We start from the raw sequence: 14,302 nt of genomic DNA on the forward strand, positions 1-14,302 counted from the left end.
CTTTCCTTTGTGTCTCTCCTTTCTTTCTCCCTACTCTTTTTTATTTTTATTGTTGATTGTAAACCATTTAGCTATGTCATTGATGAGCGATATATCAAATAAAGTTGAACTGTGTGGCTTGGAGAGTAGTTTCCCTGATGTCTGTGAAGGGAAATAGTCCAATCAATATTCAGTCGGTGGCAGTCAGCAGTTTTTAAAATACTGACCATCACCAGCTAAATTAGCCCCAGATATTCAGTGCCAGGCCACGTCCAGACACCCGCATTGAATATTCAGAGCTAATTGTCCCTGTGCTAGCCACCAAAGTTTATGTGGGTCCCAGCCAATATTCATTCATGGCCCACATAAGGGTTAAACTGCTTCTCAGCCATTTTGGAGTAGCAGTTGCTAGGGGCAGGAGTGGTTCCTACTGGACCACCAGGGACTTCAGGCAGGCCTAAGAGGGGTCTATCCTGAATGGCAGGGGTGTTTGAAGGGGGATTGACTCACCAGGAGGAGTAGGAGGAGGTATGGCCCTCGTTGGAGGCATGGTAGGGGGGATCAGAAGGAAGGGGGCTGCTTTAGGAGGGTGCCAGATGGAGGGGTGGGGAAAAATCAGGACGACAGACATTAGAATTATGTCACGCGAGTGCTGGCACCCACATAGTTAACCAGCCAAATTTAAGACAGCTTTTGAGCCTCTCCTGCCTACTTAAATCTCTATGAGTATTGGGCAGCGTGTTTTTAGGAAGGTTACACCGTTAAAATCTATAAAGATGAATGACATGGTTAGAAGGCTGATACCCTTGGAGTTTATGGATGTAAATGACTTAGATAAGAGGATGATGGGAATAGTGTTATTAGGAGATCTCCTGCAACTGATGATGATTAGATTATACAGCAAAGATGATCAAATCCTGTGGCATTAATATATGACAAATCTGCATATTTTTTTGCATAAAAGTTAACGTCACTAAAAATTTATGTATTTAAAAGTATTTATATACTGCCTGTCTACCAGTCTTGTAGATTTATGTCACCTGTCAGAAATAATGATATGTAGACCTAATATTGAGAGAATAACCACAGCTAATATAACAGTAGTCTCAAGACAAATGAAATAGTCATACAGGGTATAGAGCTGCATGATAAGGCTGCTCAGATAACGCCAAAAAATCCCATTTTTATTTGTACTTTTTCATCCTGTGCTTCAGTCAATTTCAATTAAATGCTAGGGATGTGTGTTCGCTTGAAACAATATTGGAAATGTGAACTCTGTGTCCATCCTGTTTCTTTTCCAGTTAGTAAAACAAAATGATAGGAAAAGCCCTGCATTTTTGGATTTTTATCATGTTCTCCACAGTGTACATTATTAATGATACTTAAACCCGAAACACTTTTTTTTTTTTAACAAAACACACAAATGACACTGAAAATGACACAAAACCAATTTTTTGCCTGCAGTCCCCATGGGAGTGATAGAAAATGTCTTATGCATTGACTGATATTCAATGCTATTTAACTGGCCAGGAACGGCTCATGGCCAGTTAAATAGTATTTAACTGGCTAAGCACTAATATTCAGCACAAGATAGCTGGTTATCTCTGCTGAATATTGGTGCTTAGCACATAGCAGCTAACCAGCTATATTGTGCAATATATATATATTTTTTTTAATTTCCATTTTGCTCACACCTTTTTCAGTAGTAGCTCAAGGTGACTGTCCTTCTTTGTGAAACTGTACAGCGCTGCGTAACCCTAGTAGCGCTTTAGAAATGTTAAGTAGTGGTGAGTTACATTCAACTACACTGGATATTTCTCTGTCCCAGGAGGGCTCACAATCTAAATTTGTACCTGAGGCAATGGAGGATTAAGTGACTTGCCCAAGATCATAAGGAGCAGCAGCGGGATTTGAACTGGCCACCTCTGGATTGCAAAATCGGTGCTCTAACCACTAGGTCACTCCTCCACTGCTAACTGGCTAGCTGTGAATATTCAGGTGATCGCCAGCATAGCGGCCAAATTGGACCGCCTAAATAACAGTCCTATCTTTGGCTGCTATAAATGTAACCGGCCAGCACTGTATATTAACTTGGCCGGTTAAGCTTAAGCTGGCCAAAAAGAACATGAATATTCAGTGCCGGTCAGTGGAAATGGCCCAGCATTGAATATATGGGCTCAACGCCGATTGCAGCCCTTAGCTGGCCTGCCTCCTACAGCCTGAATATCTGCCGGACAGACTTTAAATGTAACAAATAAGCTATGGGGCTCATTTTCAAAAGAGAAAAACGTCCAAAAAGTGGCAAAAATCTGCATTTGGACATTTTTCTCACAAAAACGTTCAAAGTGGTATTTTCAAAACCAATTTTTAGACGTTTTTCTATGGAGGCCGTCTGAAGTATGTTCAAATCACAAGGGGATGTGTCAGGGGCATATTAAGGGCGGGATCTGGGCGTTCCTAACACTTGAAAGTTTTTCTGCCATAATGGAACAAAACAAAAAACATCCAGGGCTATAAGTTGGACGTTTTGGTCTAGACCTGTTTTATTAACGAATAAGCAGAAAATAAGTGGGAAATCGACCATGGACTCTAGAAAAGAGAGGGACAACCTTGATATTTCTAAAAAGATTTATTAATAAAAAACCTCAACGCAGCCCCGCGTTTTCAGCCAATGGCCTGCCTCGAGTCTTTTGTTGACAAATAGATGATAAAATCTCCAATGTAGTATCTCTTGCAATGCAAAAAAACATGAAAGAAGGGTCTTGAAAAAGACTGTGAGTTAAAACTACTACAACTACTACTACAAATCATTTCTAAACAATGCTTTCTCATCACGTAGCTGATGTGCCAGAGGACACATTGTTTTTTTAACTCACGGTCTTTTTCAAGACCCTTCTTTCATGTTTTTTTACATTGTAAGAGATACTACATTGGAGATTTTGTCATCTATTTGTCAACAACAGACTCCTGAGGCAGGTCATTGACCGAAATGCGGAGACGCATCATCTTTTTATTAATAAATCTTCTTAGAAGTATCAAGGTTGTCCCTCTCTTTTCTGGAGTCCACGGTCAATTTCCCACTTATTTTCTGCTGTTGGTATTTCCCTTGGGATTTAGAGTTCTCCACTTCGGTGGATTTCTACTAGATTATTAACAAATAAGCCACAAAAAAGTGTCCTAAATGGCCAGATGACCACTGCAGACTAAGGAGGCTAGGGCTTTTCAGCTTCGAGAAGAGACGGCTGAGGGGAGACATGATAAAGGTATATAAAATAATGAGTGGAGTGGAACAGGTGGATGTGAAGCGTCTGTTCACGCTTTCCAAAAATACTAGGACTAGGGGGCATGCGATGAAACTACAGTGTAGTAAATTTAAAACAAATCGGAGAAAATGTTTCTTCACCTAACGCATAATTAAACTCTGGAATTCGTTGCCGGAGTATGTGGTGAAGGCGGTTAGCTTAGCAGAGTTTAAAAAGGGGTTAGACGGTTTCCTAAAGAACAAGTCCATAAACCACTACTAAATGGACTTGGGAAAAATTCACAATTCCAGGAATAGCATGTATAGAATGTTTGTACGTTTGGGAAGCTTGCCAGGTGCCCTTGGCCTAGATTGGCCACTGTCGTGGACAGGATGCTGGGCTTGATGGACCTTTGGTCTTTTCCTAGTGTGGCATTACTTATGTACTTATGCAGGAATAAAGGAATGACACACCCTTACTCCTTCAGTGGTCACTGACCCCCTTCCACCCCGCAAAGATGTAAATGAAACAGTACATACCAGCCTCTATGACAGAGGAAAATGTCTAAATGCGGATTTATGCCACTCTTTGGATGTTTTTCTCTTTTGAAAATGATCCCCATAGTGTACCAAAGGTTTGTCACCAGTTTGGCAGCTGACGTCTGCTACAACAGCAGTTATGAGCCAAAACAATGGTTAAATGATAAGTGCACTTAGGTACTATTCTGTAACTTGATGTCTAAGGGCTCTAGTGCGTAACTGCAAAGAGAGTGTTCACGTGGGAGGGACATGGGAGTCCTGACCATTCCAGTGACCACTTTATAGGATACTGTCCTTTGTGCACACATAGTGCCGCATTTAGTCACAAACATTTACACCTGCCATGGAGCAGGCATAAGGATTTGTATCAAAATTTAGGTGCTTTCCCCCTAATTCTATAAAGGGTGACACAGGCCCAAATTGCATGTGCATCTTATTTGAATATGTAGCCATTTAGCGCCAATAATTAGCTTTTTAACAAGCAATTATTGGTGCTGGTTGGAATCAATTAAGATGTATGCGCGTATATTTAGGCACATGGTCGACACCTAAATTTTACGATTAGCCCAAAAAAGGGAGCATGGAAATAGGAGGGTCATGGGCGGTTCAGAGTGGATCATGGGTGCGGTTTTTGGTTACAAACAAAATTATAGAATAAGGGGGCTCTGTGTCTAAATTTAGGCATGGATATTTGCACCACATTTTCGTTGATGCAAATGGATGCATCTAAATTTAAGTGCAACCCCTAGAACTTAAGTACTATTCTATAAACCGTGCCTAACTTTAGTCGCAACTTATAGAACAGCACTCAGTGGGGGGGGGGGGGGGGGGGGTTCAGTGCCATTTAGAGAATCTAGTCCTTTATGCTAGTATTTTTTTTTTCTTTATAATTTTATTTGAAAACTCAGCAGTTGTAAGTACAACTCAGATATTCAGTCAAAATTCCACACCAAAAGGAAAAAATACAACTACAGTCAACCAAGGCATTGTGATCTCCAAACAATAATACAAGAAGATCAAAATACCAAATTCAGTCAAAGCCAAGCACACCCCGATGCACTGTGATCCAAGGGGCTTATGTGGAAATCTCATAATCTTCTGAGCGATTTTATATTATCCTGTAATCCAACACACTCACACTCACACATCCTATAACCCATCCATACCCAACTGGGAGGAGTCCAATTTACTCAACGTATATCCATAAGCTACTCATGATCCTCTTCTGCCTCCCCTAAAATGGGAGCATAGCTATAAAGAATTTTCTTATGCTAGCAATTCTCTCCCCAGTATTCAAAACTATCTAACTGGTCAGGAATGGCTCCAGGCCAGTTAAATAGTGTTTAAGCGCCGAACTGCAGATATCAGCAGGAGAAAACCAGTTATCTCCCACTGAATATCCTGGTTAGCTGCTAACTGGCTATATTGCGCGACATAGCCAGTTAGGCCTAGATATTCAGTTCCAAAATGGATATGTTGAGCGATCAAAATAAGCCTCTTAAATATTAGGTCTATCTTTGACCGCTAAAATGTTAACTGGTTAGTGCTGAATATTAGCATAGCCATTTAACTTTTAGCAGTCAAAATAAACCTGGATATTGAATGCTGGTCGCTGAAAATGGCCAGGCATTGAATATCTGGGTTTAACTCCACTGGCTGCATGCCGCCGGCTGAATATCGGACCCTCTATAATGAATTTGGCATGCAAATTTGCTATTATGAGACACTAGCTTAATGCTCACATTTTTGGTGCCTACCTTTTAACGCCCTTAATAGAATCGGCCACTATGAGGGCAATTCTGTAACAGTGAACGTGTATTTAGGCGCATAGATGGTGCCTATGTGGCACTTTTTCTATAAAGAAAGTAGGCACACTGTAGAGCTGTTGCCCCTAATGTGCTAAAACACACAGATAAATTATAGAATTCAATAATTTACGCACGTAACTGTGCACCTCACACACACTCCACCTAGTACTTCATCTATGTGTATGCCCATCTTCAAAGTAGACACCATCACAGTTAGGTGCCTTTTTTATAGAATAGCATTTAGGCAGATTGTTGACATTTGCATGCAAATGTGCACACATATATGCTAGTATTCTAGTCACCTCCACATGTATTTGGTGCAGGGCTGCCGAGAGACGCAGCCAGGCAGGGGGCAGGACCGCTGCCCCCCCCCCTCCCCCCCCACACACACACACTTGAACCGCTGCCCCCGATCTGTCAAAAAAATAGCAAAACTCTCAACCTGAAACTAATGCAGTGAAGAGGGAGTCTGAGCAGGGCAGCGCCACCTCCCCCGCACTCCTTGTCTCACCCGACACTCCGCTCGCAAATTGCAACCTCTAAAGCAGCAGCCTTGTCACTGATCTCGGCCTGGTGTCTCCTGGAGCAAAGGGAGATGTGCATACTCAAATAGCTAAACTGTTCGACATAGCCACCTCCCATTGCGCACGCTCTCCAGTTTACATCAATCAGTCACCCGCTCAGTCTGGTGGCATCTCACGATTTAGAAAGAAGGACGGGATTATTCCTGGAAGCAGCCAACCTTCTGCTTCCTCAAAATCTTGCCGGTGCCTGGCCCCCCTTTGAAGGCTGGGTCCAGGGACTCTTGCCCCCCCCCCCTGCCCCCCCCCCACCCCCGGTGGCCCTGATTTGGTGTGTTTTCTTGCCTTATGTGCCAACTGGCTCAAGAAGACATAATCCACCCAATATTCAGCCAGCGGTGGGCAACACTTTGACTGTCCGTTGCCAGCGTTCAACCTGGATATTCAGTGCCAGGCTGTTTCTGGTGACCGGCATTGAATATCTGGGTTTTTCAACACTGATTAGTGCAACCGGTTAAGTCGATATTCAGACTTAACCATCAATGGCTTAGTGGGCAAAGATGAGCCTGCTTTTATGCGGCCTTATGTGGCCGCAAAGCCTGGCCAGTTAAATTCCGAATATCAAGACTTAACCGGTCATGCCCCTGGAACGCCCCCAACATCTCTGGCTTTATTTTTGGCACTAACTGGGCATTTTCAGTGGTGATAAGCAATTAAATCCCTCTGAAAATGACCGGTTATCCACCGAGACGTGAGTTAATCGGTCAGCCGCTGGTTAACTCACTCTGAATATTGAATGGAATATTAATAACAGATTATGTTTGAACTGTGCAGGGCTCCATAGACACAGAGCCAGCGGTTCATACTGAGGAAGATGGAGTTTCATGACCTAGCCCCTGTGGGTAGCAGAAAGGAGCTGCCATGCTACCTAGAACATAATGGCACCAGAGCCGCAGTCATAGCCAGAGTAGCTTACATGTAATGTCTGGTTTTGGCTGAAGTGGCAAAGAAGTAATAAGTCAATTTTGGGGGGTGGCCCTTGCCACCACCCCCCCCCCCCCCCCTCAATAACAACTCCTATGACAAAATCAAATCATGTAAGATCCTCCTTCCCCATTGGTGTTTAGTATAGTTATTGAGCAGCCCAGAACTATATGGAAGTATAATATAGTCAAGCCTGGGAGTCCCCGCCCCACAAGGAAAGAAGCACAAAAAAGATGTGGATGTGATAGAAATATTCATTATTGTTATCATGCATCTGGATCTCTAACTAAAATTAAATCAAACTGTATTGTGATTGCAGCACCAATTGAAGAAACAGGAGGACACTCGGCAGAAGAGTCGCTGATACACTGAAGGTATGGCTTTGAGGTGGGACCGTGGGACATGGGGGCTGGTGTCTTGCAGGATTGCCACCTGACTCCATGTCATAAGGAACAGGCTAATTCAGTCCTGGTTTTCCCCATTGCACACATGAGCCTGTAGTTCTGATTGTCCCACTGAGTTTTCTGAGAAAATCAGAAGTATACATTCATGCATGCAGCTGAGTAAAACCAGGACTGGGTTTGTCTGTCCAGATGACATGGAGTCAGGTGGCAACCTTATGCAGGAGAGGGGATTTAGAACTTACATTATAGAAGAGCTTCACAAACCTGCCCTGGGCACCCCAGAGCTGCGCATATATACATGAGATCAGTTTCAATATACATGCTAATATATGCTAATTTCTCTCATGTCTATTCATTGTGGTTATCCTGAAGGCCTGACTAGCTGGAGGGGGGTCCCCCAGGATGGATTTGGGAACCTTATTAGAGGAACTGAAGTTACAAGTTTCACAGTTACAATGATGTAAAACTAGGACTGGTAGTCTGTTTGCTATGACAGCTACCTGAGGCTTTTACCTACATTTCCCAGTGCATTGTAGATCTTGTAGCCCCTCCTTCTTCCATTTGGAAAGTAGTGTCACCACAGTCTCCCTCCAGACACCAGAAGCACTTCCCAGTTTATCAATGGATTCACATGCGTTCCCCATTCCGATCTGGATTAGTCCTCTCATAATTCAATATGATGTTCTACTCTGTTCTTCCTTGCCTCCACCCTAGATTTTGACTGATGAGCCCCAGGCATATATTACATTTCCCAAGCTAAAATTTGTATTCTTTTCGGGAATGATGTGTAGAAGTTTCCGCTGAGGAGATTTGAGGCAAGGAAGATGAAAAGTATTAAAGACAGACGGGAAAGGATTGACGCCTGCAGGCAGGGATAAATGGAAAACAGCTGGCTCAGAGTAGGGAATTTCTGAGTAAGACCCTCTCTCCCGTTCTCTTTCTCCCTCCTATTAGCACAGCCTCCAAGACAGAGCAGGGTACGTCTCAGAGAGACAGTAAATGAGAAGAGAGAGCTGCCTTTCTATGTTTAGGGAATGAAACAGGGCCAGAGGCTGCGAAACAAAGCCAGGATACCCTCTCATTGGCTTGGATTCAAAGAAACTTTATTGGCATTGCGATGAGTATGCATAGCCAAATTCTGCACGTTGCATAGTGAAAGAAAGAGGAGCTCCAACCATGATAATTGTAGAGCTTTTCCTGATTCTCCGTATGGCCTTCTCTGTCTCTCTTGTTCTTTGTATGTCCAGGCACAGCTTGTATATTCCACTCTCTTTCCTTCTGTCTCTAATCCAGAGGGGGGGAGGAGGGAAAGAGGGTCTTTATTTTTGACAGTCTTGAGCTACGTCCTTGCCATTGCTATACAATCCCTCTGGCATAGTGACAGCTTTCACTACACCCTCTCCTTACAACCCTCTACACACATGTAATTGGGATGGCTGCTTTAGCAAGACACTGTTACGGTTCAGCTCTAGAACCGCACTATTGCTGTCCTCTCTGTACCCTGGGATTTCATCTTGCTGTTATTGTCACTGTTTTATAGAGAGAGAAGTTATTAATGTTCTTGTAGTCTGCCTTCACAGTGCTTGAAAAGACCACCCAAAGTGGTGACCAGTGAGACTAAGCATACCATACACACAGCAAACAAATGAAAACATAAGACCAAACAGCAGGTAAACAACCCATACAGTGGGCTAGAGCGAAGGTGGTTAAATAAAAGGGGGAAAAATCTATAGATGAGGGACATCAAGAAATAAGGTGAACTATAACTTTTGATATTTTACTGAAATTCACTGATTCGTTGACTCCCCTGCCTCTGTTCAAAAACAACTTTTGCAAGAGAGTCTTTCTTTCTTTCTTTACAGGGAAACACTGAGGGTGTGTGAGGCTGGCAACAGAGGCAGGAAGGAACTACAACCCCTTCTTTCCCTTCTCTTCCCTCCCCTCCCCCTCTTGCCCCCAGAGGTGGACAGCTGTTTTCCAGGAGCCTCCCTGGGGATTGCTTGACAGGGAGAGGAGAAGAGCACAGGAGGACCCTCAACCCTCAAATCCACAGTATGGAGCTGCACTGCCTGCCAAGGAAGAGAGAAGAAAGCGTGTGAAGCCTTCCTGCAGACCATTAGTAAAGCTAAACCTCCCCAATGAAAATTATAGCTAAGTAAATGAGTAGCTCCTTTGGGAAAAAAAAAACTGTTTGAAAGCAAAATGTGTATAAATATGGCTCTATTCTCCAAGAGATACAAAGGGGGCTGAATATATATATATAGAAAAAGAAGAGAGGGGTACTTGAAACCCCTAATTTATATTGTTTGGAAATGAAAAATGAGTTAGTATTTCTTCACTGGCTTTCTTGCTCCCCCTTAGTTAAAAAGGGGATTAAACCCTAAACCCCCAAATTGACACAAAGTGCATGAGCCAGCAGCACATGCATCTATTCAGCCAGGTTTCTTCTTTAAAGACAGGATGATCTATCGAGTTCATTCTTTGTAAGGGTCTGCACCCAGGCGGTGCTGGCTCACTGTATGATTGCCTTAAAAATTTATTTTTTGGTCTTTTTTTTTCTTCTGATGCTGCTGAATTTTGCACACAGTATTTTGCACCGGGGGGAGGGTGGGGGGACTGGGATATGCTGTGCGTATATGGATGCTGTGTATGTGTGGGTGGGTGCCTTTATGCATATGGGGAGCACATTGCTAGACTAGGAGAAACGGTCCCTCGCTATGTGACCCTGAACCTCATTGACTTTGAATGTAGGCTTTGCTCTCCCTTCCGGGTAAGCTATTGACTGCTCCAAGGCAACTATGAGGCTTTCCGTAGGTTGTATGCTTTTCAGGTTACAGTAGTGAGGGCTGTGGGTTCAGAGTGAAAGTGTTGTATTTTCAAGCAGGCACTACAGTGGGGGGAGGGGAAGGAATGTCCCATAGAACTTCATGGCAGTGGGGGAGGGGAGGGGAATGGGCAGTCTGGCCAGCAGATCAGCTTCATCAAACAGCAGCAGATGTACCTGCATGTGCCATATGAGTACACCACCTCAGCAGTGCATCTTCTGCTATTTCCTTTTGACACTGCATGGTACTCAAACTTGTGCACTCTGCTCATGAGATTCAGGGGTCCTTTTACTAAGCTGCGGTAAAAGGGAGTTTGTGCTAGTAACGCTGAGGCCCCCTTTTACCACAGCGGGTAAAAGGCTATCTGTCCTTTTTTTCTGAAAAAGAAGTGGCCGTGCGGTAAGCGAATCAGTTGCCACACAGTCATATCAGGGGAGGAGCACTTACTCTCACCAATTGAGGTGGCGGTAAGGGCTCCCGTGCTATCCTGGCAGTAACCATGCAGCGATTACCTCTGGGTAAGCACCAACACTACAAAAATAGAAATCTTTTTGTAGCGCCACAAATGGCACACGCTGGGGGTGGGAACTACTGCCGGGCTTCTGTTGCCATGTGCCAACCGTTTAGTAAAAGGGCCCCTCAGAGAAGCGCACAGGGGGTTCAGGCACCATACAGGTCAAGCTTGCTGTGTGCCATGGGCTTCTGGAAAGAAACAGCTTTTCTGGGGCTTGCGGTGTCTCAGAGCACTTGAGATAAGTTTGGGGACCCCATATTTGCTTTAGAAAATGTAGAAGGTTTTCATTCAGAGGGTTTCATCACTTGGGCAGTGGAATTTCTAAATCATTCCTAAATTAATGAAATGAAGAGTTATTTGTAGAGCATCTTCCATCAAAGGTCTGCAAAAAAAAAAAAAGTTGGACATAAAGAAAGAGGAAAGGAACCTCGCTGATGGCATCACACAACCTGGTATGAGAAGTGGAATTAGAATCACCTTTTGCTTTCCCTATATCCCTTCCTTGGCTCAGTTTAGTAGGGAGCAGGATGATTGGAATGTCACAGATCTCTTATGCATGATGTGCATGTGTGAGAAACGTTGCACAGTGGTTGGATGAGGTAGGTATGTATGTGTGTGTGTGTGTGTGTGTGTGTGTGCGCGCACGTGTCAGCGGATGGGTGGGTAGTTGGATATGTATGTGTGTGTATCACATACATACAGTCAAACTCAGATGTTCAAATACTATTCATAATATTTTCCAAAGGATGTGAACATTTTAAAAATGTGTATTTCCAGAGGCTGTGTACAATATCAAAAACTATATCTATTGCAAAGAATGTATGTATTTTTTAAAGCTGTACATATTTTCAAAGGATGCATGTATCTTTGAAGGATGTACATATTGTTAAAGAGTATGAGTATTTTCAAAGAATGCAAATTTTGAAAGCCTGTGCATCTTTTCTGGGCTAATCCTTCCATCTTTTGCCAGACTCTGCCCATTTACCTCCACCACTTGTATACCTGTGACTAAACATGGAGAGACAGTACCTCTAAGGGTTACAGGCATGTAGCATCAAGCCATGAATGGTGGAAAAGTCAGTCACATATATTGGCAGGTTCTCAAAGTGATTTGTTTACTGTGTGTATGTACACACACATAAATATATTATTTATATATGTATAGTGTATATGCTATATGATCCTCAAGGGCAGAGGATCAGGCAGATGGGTTGCTCTGAATTTCCAAACATAGGGGAGGGTGAGGGGAGAAAGGAAGAAGGAAGGAATTTGAAAGTTATGCTTCTGGCTTTCTATAGTTTAGGTGGCTAATGGGTTTCACTTGCCCATGGCTAGGAGAATCTGCTGTCCCGTGTATCCCTTCCCACCGTTTGTGCTGAAAACCAGACTGGCTTGATGTGTTCCAAGGACCAGGTTGAGAGCCAGTGGCTTAGCTACGTGGGGCCACGGGGGCCTGGGCTCCCCAAAATTTCCCGTCCCCTGGTTTTGCTGGTGGGGGTCCCCATCCTCTGCCAGCTGAAGTGTTGTCCAGTGCCGCCACGTTGCCTGCCCTGCTCTGTCTTCCCCTCACATCCGGCACGCTCCGCTTAGTAAAACTGAGCATGCTCAATTTCACTAAAAGGAGCATGCCCGACATGAGGGGAAGACAAGGCAGGCAATGCGGTAGCACCAGAGACCGGTGCTGGACAATGCTTCAGCTGGCGGGGGTTGGGGACCCCCCCCAGCCAAGGCATTTGCTGCGGCAGTTGGTGGGAAGTGGCAGGGGGGCGAGGGAGTGAGGTGTGGCAGGTCGGCAGACAAAAATGTGCCCCCCCACCTCGGGCTCTTGCCCCCTCCCACTGTGAGGTCTGGCTATGCCCCTGTTGAGAACCCTTGCTCTAAGCTGAGCAGACATCCTCCACTTAGTCCTGCCAAGGGGGAGGGGTACTGTTTCACGATCCCATGTTCCAATAGTGAGAGACAGGCAAGTTCGGCACTCCAAGGAACCTGTCTGGCCCTAGTGACTGAAAATACAATATTGAAGCACCCCACCACCACCACCACCCCACCACTGGCAGCAATGCAGTTGGAGGACTCCCGCTCAGCTTAGAGGGGACTGTAGGTACAAGCACAACTGTGTTCTTACACACACACACACATATACACACAATCACAATCTGCTTGCAGATACACAACCACAGAGAAACACAGACATGCACAGATGCAAGTTTTACAAGCAGAGGTGCTGTTGTGCATGCATATAGTTACTGCGTGTACTGTTGACAGGAACACAAACATACACTCACATGCTTACAGCAGCTACATAACCTGACACAAATAAACATAACAACTACACTTCAGACCCATCTGCCTGAATCCATTTGTGTCCTCAGCACCTAAGGGATTAGTTGCCAAAGGGTTTGTGTGCCCAACTTAAATTAGGTACCAAAGTTGGCTCCTTTGAAACCTGAATAGCACTGAGTACTTAAATTTAGGTAATCAAAACACAGGTGGTTGTGAGGCTGGAACTGAGGTGGAGAAAAAGTTAGGTGCCTATCACCAATTTTTATTATCATTAAGCACCTAAATTTATGGGAGTGAATTGCAGGTTAAATTGAGTCCTTAGTTCTATGGTGATTTTTCAACAGAAAGCAGGTCAAATGAAAATTCAGCTAAATTTTAGGCACCTAAACTTTGGCTAAGAGAAGCGCTGAGCGTTTTTGAAGATTGACCTTTTAAGCTTTTTCCCGTAGACACAGAATTGGAGAAAAGCTTTAGTAAATCAGGTCCTTGACATGTTAAGAAAATAAAATATTGTTACATAGTTGTATAAAGTCTGTACATTTTGCTTATAAGAGACTTTTTAAAATTGTCACAGTCCTGGAAGATATGGTGCTCTTACAAACGAAAATGAATAAAAAATAGAGTTCAGAAACCATGTTTGAACTATAGTGTCTGATTCTTGTTTGTTTTTGATGAAATATGAGGCAACAGGGGATTACAAGAAGTGGGGGATATCTTGGGGGCAAAGCTATGAATGCAATGAGAGGACCCCTGCTTTACTGTAAAACCTCAGATCTTACCTTCTTGTCATGGCATAGGACATCCTTAAGTTCATACCATGGAAGGTGCAAAGCATCCTCAGTGAATGGGATTTTGGATTTACGGTAGCTCATGCCTTTTTTTTTCAGTTGTAGCTCAAGGTGAGTTACATTCAGTTATAGTAGGTATTTTTCTGTTCATAGAGGGCTTACAAGTTTGTACCAAGGCAATAGAGGTTAAGGGGATCTTTTACTAAGCCGCAGTAGTGTTTTTAGCTTGCAGTAGATAGCTGGCAGAAAACACTGAGACGTCCATAAGAATATAATGGGCGTCTCAGCATTTACCGCCACCTGATTTCTACCGCGAGCTAAAAACACTACCGTGGCTTAGTAAAAGACCTCTTAAGTAATTAGCCCAAGGTCACAAGAACATAAGAACAGCCATACTGGATAAGATTGATGGTCC

General features: G+C 43.7%; 1 protein-coding gene across 1 annotated transcript in view; it reads left to right on the plus strand.

Moving 5' to 3' along the window:
• Window positions 1-10,805, plus strand: part of TNFRSF12A (TNF receptor superfamily member 12A) — a 51,241-nt gene extending 40,436 nt beyond the window's left edge. Inside the window, exons 4-5 of the mRNA XM_030209102.1 lie at window positions 7,393-7,447; window positions 9,340-10,805. Coding sequence (XP_030064962.1) covers window positions 7,393-7,445 — 53 coding nt within the window. The 3' untranslated portion in view covers window positions 7,446-7,447; window positions 9,340-10,805. The remainder of the gene's footprint in view (window positions 1-7,392; window positions 7,448-9,339) is intronic.
• The last annotated feature ends 3,497 nt before the right edge of the window (window positions 10,806-14,302 follow it).

The sequence above is a fragment of the Microcaecilia unicolor genome, chromosome 7 (assembly GCF_901765095.1).
Source record: "Microcaecilia unicolor chromosome 7, aMicUni1.1, whole genome shotgun sequence".
Taxonomy (NCBI): Eukaryota; Metazoa; Chordata; class Amphibia; order Gymnophiona; family Siphonopidae; genus Microcaecilia; species Microcaecilia unicolor.